The 9,196-nt window shown below is 40.1% G+C and overlaps 1 protein-coding gene across 1 annotated transcript; it reads right to left on the minus strand.

Annotated features, from left to right (window-relative positions):
* Positions 1-474: 474 nt before the first annotated feature.
* pwp1 (PWP1 homolog, endonuclein) lies at positions 475-9,171 on the minus strand. The gene is made up of 15 exons (XM_031313362.2): positions 8,923-9,171; positions 6,966-7,024; positions 6,645-6,820; positions 6,414-6,499; positions 6,078-6,174; positions 5,754-5,864; positions 4,564-4,694; positions 3,772-3,842; positions 3,440-3,536; positions 2,696-2,757; positions 2,509-2,620; positions 2,205-2,295; positions 1,554-1,675; positions 1,312-1,417; positions 475-1,153 (listed from the first exon to the last, which is right to left on the minus strand). Exons 1-15 carry the CDS (start codon positions 8,986-8,988, stop codon positions 1,059-1,061), a joined length of 1,482 nt encoding a protein of 493 aa, XP_031169222.1. The 5' UTR covers positions 8,989-9,171; the 3' UTR covers positions 475-1,058.
* Between the last annotated feature and the right edge of the window lie 25 nt (positions 9,172-9,196).

Raw genomic sequence — 9,196 nt, forward strand, 5'->3', positions numbered from 1 at the left:
CATGTCTAATGACCTTGGTAAACATGTAGAAGTTTCTTTCAGTCTATGAGGTTTGTTGTGTCGGATATACACTTTGAATCCTGACTGGAGTTACTACGTCTGCGATCCAGGTGAGGTTAATGCAGCTCAAAGTATGATCAGTTTGAAGGGGGAATTATTTTGTCCCCACCGGGGATAAAAAATAATTCAGCAGAGGTAAGGATATCTGGATCAGAAAGGGGGAAATCCCATGCATTCCCCCCGGCACATCGCACCCTGCGTAACAGTACTCGTTTTACTGCAGGAACGTAGGTACCGAGAGACGGAATTCTAGCGGACCTCTGGCCCTTAAATGGAGAAAACATAATAAAGTACCTGTACCTGCGTGCTGGTGCCCCACCGCATGCACCTTTTTTTTCTCACCCCTTCCCCTCAGACAGCCTGAGTCCACCACTGATCTGAGGGTTGCAAATTTCCAAATAACAAAAAGTTTTACATATTTTATACACTGTATTTATTTATTGAATATGCAGCATTTTAATGAGTCTATTATCTTTCAATACTATGGCCAGATGTGAGTACACAGATTTATTTTGACATTTAATTTTACCATTCATTACCAGGAAACCCAGGTATGCAATAATTCAGGTGAAAATAGTTTTAGTAGCATATTACATTTGTAAATGTACAAAGAAAGGCAAACTGAAAGAGTATAATATAAACAATTCAGAGTAATTCAAATATTCAAATCACTGCTTTCACCTGAAAATCAAAAACAAATTCTTGGAAATATTCAATAATATGAATATAAAAAACAACAACCTCTTTTTCCTTAACACATTTTTGAGTTTGCAAAGCTACTGTTATCTTTGCAGAGAGACAAGCTGAACATGTTTTCAGGTGTTTTAGGTCCAGTTAGCATTCTGGCCAACCATTCAAATCCTTCAGGAATGCAGCTTAATTTATTCACCTTACCCCTTGAACTACTGCACTATGAGGAACACCACAACAAGCGGAGCAGCTTGATATGTTGCTCAGTTTATTCATGTTAACAGGCTGTTGATGCATCCAGAGTGTGACTAGGAGACTTCCATCTCTGCTGTGGCTGCAGTGCTGGATGCTTGTGATCCCGTGTTCGCCACCAAGCGCTCTCGACTGCCAAACACCCCAACCACTAGAAACAGACAATCATAATAGCATGTGAGCATTATTAATTGAACTGAATTTATAAATAAAAGGTCAGTGGTGAACTGTGTAGAGACAATTATTTAGCTTTTAATATGATTTCAGTGAACTGCACAAATCGTATGGAAGGAAAGAAAGAAACCATACCTGCTGCAACATCACTTATATCCCAAACCCGCAAGCCATCCCTTTGTCCCCCGAAGGCATAGATGAAGGGCAGGTCAGGGCAACATGACGCACAGAACAGCACACCCTGTTCACAGGTGGGAAAGGAAGTTGTTTTGACTCTTTCAACAACCACAAACTTCATGACTTTGACGTGGCAAAATAATTCTAGAACGGATTGGAGTGAAAGGATCTGAGATCTACACGCTCATGCAAGTTCTTACCATTTTCATATCCCGTGAGTGCACCAGGTTGGGCTTGTTGCCCAAAATGTCCCAAATCTTTACGTGTTTGTCAGCTGATGAGGTGACCAGGCATCCTTTAATTTGGCTGCTGAGGTCCAAACCTGCAGAAATGTTTAGATGTGATTTTCTTTTATTGTACAGTCAATGTGCCTTTTAAAAACACATTAATTCCACCATGAAGTAAACTTATAACCAAAGCAGGGCGCTTTGTTGTCCATCAACGATTCATAGGACCAGGTGTATTCAAGATTTCACAGACAGTTCCTCCAAACTCACCATTCACCTAATTGCAAATTACACGGTGGAAATCATGTAAGAGGACGGGCCTCGCTGGCTCCATTGGGTGTTACTTACTGTGCTCACCAAAATGTTTTCAAGGATTGACTAAAAATAAAGAAGCCACAAGTTGTCCCACATTCGCTGGTATGTACCAACAATGTAAACCCATCATTTCATCATCCCTAAGTGACTCAACACACAGTGCAGAACAACAAGTGCCAATGCGCGCGCGCGCGCACACACACACACACACACACACACACACACACACACACACACACACACACACACACACACACACACACACACACACACACACACACACACACACACACACACACACACACACACCTGACACTTCTGCATCATGAGCCTTCAGGGTGAAAACAGGTTTATCTGAGCGTGCGTCCAGACAGTAGACAAATCCATCCTCTGTGCTGGCCTGAAACACAACCAACACACACTCAAGTTAACTGCTGCGCTTGTGAGAGCAATAGCACAAGAGGGACAAACAAGGTTTATCGCACAATGACCATAAAACATACACACCAGAAATATAATCATTATTTACAACTGCTAAAGCTTACATTTTTTAAAAAGGAATGTGGATGGATTATTTCCTTTAAAATAGGAATAGAAGAATATGATCACATACCAGGAAGTTGCACGGTGAAAAGTGGTCCCAGGTCAGACGCTCCACCTGACCACTAAACCTCCAGGTCCGATTGCTGTTGTCTGGACTACGGCAGTCAAACAGGACTGCTGTCCTGAAAAGAAAATCTTCCGTTTTTTTTCCTTTCACCTCATTCTATAAACTAACGACAATACTAGATTACACTTACTTGTCATATGATCCTGATATCAGAGTCTGTGCCTCAAATGGGTGGAATGATAACGTCTGAACCTGAAAGATAAAACAATTTTTTTTTTTCCAGAAGCTGAAGGCTGCAAATTCTGAGGATGTATGTAATACCAACAATACATTGAATTACATCCATTATTTAAATATTTTTTCTGGTCTAGCGGTAAATGTACATCCACTAAAAGCTTAAATTGTTATTATAATTGTCTGACAACATTATAGAAAGGACCCTACAGAGAAATTAATGTTTTTCTTTACCTTTCGCTTGATCTGGTCTGTTTATTATTGTGTCTAAACAAATCTCGCTAAAGGAGAAATCTCATTCTGAAATCTCGTGAGAGGTGACTTGTTGCCGGAAGACAGCGGAGTGAGTTGGTAGAGAGGAGTGCCGGGAAGGGTTTGTTGTGTTGGAGTACAGAAAGCGTAAATGATTTTCAATGTCATGGCTGAATATTTAGATGACTCTCTGTAGGGTCATTTCCATAATATAGTCAGATACGTATAATGACAATCTGAGCCTGCCAGTTGCAAAAAAAAAGAAGCTTTTAGTGGACGTACATTTACAGTGCGTAATTTCCCAATTGTTTTGTGGCTGCCGGGCAGCAGGGCTCTTGCTCAATATTAGACCAATTTCAAAAATTGTTGTCCCTGTTAGTCACTTTAGCACAAAAACATGGGAAAATAGGGTGCAGGTTGAAAAATACTGAAGTTCCCTTTTAAATACCTTATCAGTGTGCCTGCGCAGAGTTGTGGCTGGTTTGCCTTGAGTAAGATCCCACAAGATAACTGTTTCATCTGCTGATCCACTGGCCAACACATTTCTAAGTAAGAGAAGGTGGATTTGTTTTACTGTAAAATAATGAATTTGAGTTGCATAAGTGCACACATACACAGTCATGGTACATCAAAATTATATGCATAAAATCTCAGCACAACAAACAAGGGTCAAATTAAAAAGTCTATACAACTGCGTGTACGTCTGACTAGCATTAGGGGCATTTATTGATAACCTTTTTCCAGTACCGTTTCGCAATGTATTAGCCTCAGAATACTGACCTGACTAGTTTGTTCCAGGATAAATCCAGCACTGCATCTGTGTGCCCCTCGACAGGCTCTGCCGCTGCCCCCTAGCATCAACCAGAACAGGGAGCAATGTGTTAATGATATCTAACCAAGGAGTAATAATAGATGATTACCAATAACCAATAATGCAGGGGTGCAGGACAAACATGTCTTCTATCAATGGTGTCAAAAATTTAAAAAACGTTTTTTAAATATCCTGAAAAAAGAGACCTGATCAAGACTTGATTCACAAAAATATATTTACAGTTTATCACAGACTTACAGTTTCACCTTAAAGGGGACATATCATGAAAAACTCACTTTTTCAGTGCTTGTGTTTCCAGATTTTTGTGAGCTGCCTCGATCAATCAGAAAAGATGTGATTTAACAGGCCATTCAGATTTGGCTCCCCTTCCCATTAGAATATAGCCTACCGTCCCCCATCAGAGTATCTCCACTCACAGCTTGAGAACTAGCTTTGCAAAAGTGCGCCATATTTTTCTCGCAAGCCAATCAGAGCAGACTGGGCTTTCCTATAGCAGGGCTTAAAGAGACAGGCACTAAAACTGAGTTTTTCAGACGGAGGGTAAATACAGGTATATTCAGACACAGTATGAGAAAAATGTGTTTTTGAACATTAAAGCATGTAAACATGTTCTAGAAACAAAAACAATACAAGAATGAACATGAAAATTAGCATGATATGTCTCCTTTAAATTTACTTTATCAGATCTCACTCTCAGCATGCAGATGCTTGTATAAGACAGTGTAAGAACAGGCTTGTACCTTCTTCCCCTTCTTTTTCTTCTTGGATGCTTTTTTGCTCCCCAGGGAGAAGGCTGGCTCTAAGCAGTCCACCACATCCAGGTCCCACACATCTATCTGAGGAGTCATGTTGCCCACAGCCGCGTAGTTACCTGGAGTAAGCATACAGAGCAGAACATGGTCAGGTAAGCACAGTGGTGTGTGCACATTACAAAGATCAGATTATATACTTCTTAGTTTTGTGTTATCTTAAACCTTTGGTGCGTAACTTTTTCATAAAAATTAATGTCCGTTACATTTAAGCCATTGCCAAATGAGTTGCTACAAAGCTAATTAAGACCATCAGCTCCACAAATTGGTGTCGTCCAGCGTCTTTTACGCCGGAAACCTGAGTAAAGATAATGACCTCTTCTGAAGAGTCCATCATGTTTTTTTAATCCTCTGTGTCCTCCTTGGCTACTAGTAACCGTGTGGAGGAGAGGTGGGGGTAAGGCGTTCACGGAAGGCTTGTGTCATGTGGATGCACCGACAGAATTGTTGTCATTACAGTACTTAGAATTCCTCATGGGGGAGACAGAAACTACGCACTATAGCTTTAAAGTGCTCATATTATGTTCATTTTCAGGTTCATAATTGTATTTAGAGGTTTTACCAGAATAGGTTTACATGGTTCAACTTTCAAAAAACACCATCTTTTCGTTGTACTGCACATTGCTGCAGCTCCTCTTTTCACCCTGTGTGTTGAGCTCTCTGTTTTAGCTACAGAGTGAGGCATCACACTTCTGTTCCATCTTTGTTGGGAGTCGCATATGTGCAGTAGCTAGCTAAGGACTACTAGCCAGTCAGAAGCAGAGTATGAGGGCGTGCCATGCTAGCAGCTAGGCGAGCATTATAACGTGTGTTACAAAGTTTGTCACAGAAGTAAAGGCTGGACTACAATAGAGCTGTTTGGAGCAGTTTGTGAACAGTGTTTTCTGTTGGAGATGGTAAGTCCCTTTGGGGTGGACTTTGGACTTTTTCACTTTGTAAACCTATAACGTGCACAAAAAAGATATATAACACAATAAACGAAAGGGAAAAAAGCCAAATAGCATAATATGAGCACTTTAAGATAAAATATAATGCTGAGAAATATTGTTGTTATAAATGAATTACTCAAGGCCAGGTCTGGAGAGGAACAGGTTTGTTTGAGCAAAACTGAATTTTCTTACCAGGTCCTTCTCCAGGGCTGGGGTCAAAGTTTAGCCACTCCACACACAGTGGGTAAGCTGGTAGCAGAATATCATGATGGACATACAGAGAGTCCTCCTCGGAGTTATAAACTGTAAAGAAAGAGATGAAGTGTTTAATTTATATTTGAGAATTCTCTAATATAAAAAGGTTAACACTACATATGTTTACATTTACATATGTTATGCATTTAGCTAATAATCTAAACTGGAACAATATCCAAACAAAAGAAGACATTTTCCTGCGTCTTGTCAGCGTCTGAAAACTCGCTGTGATCTCGTCATATCACATATGAGGATATTTACCATGGATCTCCAAATTACAGCAGTCCTTCTCTGCCCTGCCGGTTAGGATGAGATTGTCACTGGGCTTGATTTGGAAGTCCTCTCGCTCATATTGGTCCTTGAGGGAAGAACAGAGACAGCTAAGCAATTTTGCTTTGACAAGATACAATAAGTATTGAAATTGTCACCCCTTAGATTCACAGCAAAAACTAGATTTGACTTGTTTTTGTAAAATTACATTCCTACACCAGAATACAAATTTGTTCTTCTATTTATCTGGATTTTCACAGCTATATGTTCGGGATTGATATCAGGCATCACTGAATCGGTACAAATGTGATCACTGAATGCACCTACTGTGTCTTTGATGGTGATGTAAGGATCCTCCTCATTACAGCTGAACACTGTAAGCCCAGCCAGACTGTCACCGAGACTAGCGGTCGCTAAATTGAAGACAAACAGCAGATACAGGATCAGTCAGATCCAGACTCTCAGCTACGTTTGAGTAGACACAAAAGGTAAGATAGAATGAGTAGAAATTTGTTATACCGTAAACACATACTGGACATAAACACCCGTTCCCCTCACCTGCATCCTCTTCATCATATCTATCCAGGCCATACTCTGCTAGCTCGTCATCTTCCTCCTTTCCTTCTTCATTCTCATCCTTTGAAACTCCAGCAACGTCCGCTGTATTACTATCAGGATTCTCCTCACATGCAATACCTTCATCAACCTCTTCGTCATCCTCGGCTGCTAGTTCCCTGATTTAGCAGAGTAGGTTAAAAAAACATGAAACATGACACCAGCTTCAGCTTTTCGGGGAAGAGCTGTAATATTTTATTTCCATTCAGCACTCACTGACTGGCAAAATATAACTGCAGTAATGTGTCTTTTATTTCAACATACCCTAGCTCCTGTTTTGCTTCAGTAATAATGCGCTGTAGCTCCTCTTGGCTCAACTCAACCTGAAATGGAATAACAAACTCTGCTTAAACAAGTTGGTGAGCTCATGTGTCTCAAGCTCTGATCAGATGCAAAAAAGAGAGAGAGAGAGAGAGAGAGAGAGAGAGAGAGAGAGAGAGAGAGAGAGAGATGGTGTATTATAAATAGGCAGGGTGTGATTTGCCGGGGGGATGCGTGGGATTTCCCCCTTTCTGGTCTTTTTATCCCTGCCTCTGCTGAGTTATTTTTACCGGTGGGGACAAAATGTAGGACAAAATAGTGCGATAGAACGTTAAAATCCAAGCGGCAGTTGTTGGTTGTATTTGGCTGCTACAGAGCTCCGGGACGCCGGCTACCAGCGGCAGCTGTTTAGCCAATAGGTAACTGTGAGCCGGCTACAGGCACCGCTAGATGACGGTCACTTCAGGGGCCGTGGTAGTGGAGTTTAGCCAGAAAAAATTAGCCTTGTGCGGCGCTGACAGTTAAGCTTATGCACCAAAACAACTAGTTAAGTTTAGGAAAAAAATCGTGGTTGGATTAAAACACTCCTGAGGAATGAACGAGCGTTTCCTGGGTGAAAGTATTTTGTTTTCGCGGCAAAGTGAACTCCGCTCTCTGGCTTGAAAGTGCTGTGTTGACATGACGTTTTATTTTTAGATTATTTCCATTGGATATTGAAGTGCCTAAGTGTTTTGGCATGGCTGGCCGAGTGGCACTATATCCATGGTATTGAAAGGGGGATTTCATTCTTGAATGTTTTGTCCCCCCCCCCCCCTTTGCTTTTTTCACAAATCACACCCTGTAATTTAAACTACCTTTTTTCTTGGCATTTTTGGTTAAATCTCTAAATACACAGTAATAGTAAAATTAAAAACTGAGTATTAGGTAAGTCAACTAAGACAAATTCAACATTTATTTTATTTGGAAAGGCTTTGATCTTATAAGCAACCTGCTACCATAACCTGTTTTTAGAATTACATCTCCAATGCATTTGATTTTAATAAAGCACCAATTCAGATTTCCAGTATGATATAAAATCTTCCTAGTTAATAAGTACCTTAAATACAGCAAGTTAGCCTAAATCTTTAGGAAACAGTTGTACACTGGGTAGTCACCATAGGTAATGTCAGCTCACAACAAATGACAATATAAGGTTCAAGCTGTAAACAACCAGCTGAAGACTGATTAATAAGAGGAATTTAATATGGTCATTGTCTATCAGAAAAGTCAAAGGAAAGACTCACAGCAAGCACTAATTACTTATACTTATATTGTTTAATTTCTCAAATTACTCCGTTAAACTTCCCCATCCAATTTAATAAAATGGAAAACGTAAAGCTGTAATCTCAAAGATTGTTATTTAAATAAAAGTCTGTTAAGTCATTATCTATCTATCGCTGATAGGTAAAACAATGGGTTTTGAGCCTATATGGACCACTGATGAATGTATTGCAATATTGATATATTTACAGTATTATGAACTGGGTGTGTCTGTGGTGACATTGATGCTTTGGCAACATTGTTATTGAAACTTTCATGCCAATAAAGCCCCTTTGAATTGAAGTTATTTTAACTGAAATATAATGCTGTAGACAATATAAAAAAACATGACTAACTAGTGACCTCAGTGTTAATTATACATACAGTACAAATAGGTGGCACTACAGCTTTGTAATTCTTCTAGTGCCTATTTCCTATTTGTGACATTACATAATTCAGGGTATTTTCAATTATACAAAATGCGTTGCATTACATTACACGACAGTTTTTGTTTTGACAGTCTAAGGTGACACATTATCTGTAAAGCCAAGAAAGAAAGGTATAAGAAAAAGGCTTAGAGGTTTGGTCATTTAAATGACTTGCCATGTTGACAAATTAGCCGCCTGTCGGTTAACGTTCGCTAGCTCAACATGTAACCTACTTTGTCTGGGGTTTCCTTTGCAATGCCTTTCGCCACCCATCCGACACAAGTAATCTGGGAACTCATTTTGTAGAAACCGTGTGGTTTATCGATCAAATACGATAAAATCTACAAACGTGTAGCGTCCAAACTGCTCCACTTCAGGCACGCGTACAGTAGGCGTACATGCAAGTTGGTTAAAATGGGTCCTGTGTCGCATCTAGATGGCGTCCTTAGGGCGTTGAAAAGTCTGCCTGTTCAAAAATGTAGTAGAAACGTAAAGCCACCCACTGGC

Source organism: Sander lucioperca, chromosome 20 (genome assembly GCF_008315115.2).
Source record: "Sander lucioperca isolate FBNREF2018 chromosome 20, SLUC_FBN_1.2, whole genome shotgun sequence".
In the NCBI taxonomy this organism is placed as follows: domain Eukaryota; kingdom Metazoa; phylum Chordata; class Actinopteri; order Perciformes; family Percidae; genus Sander; species Sander lucioperca.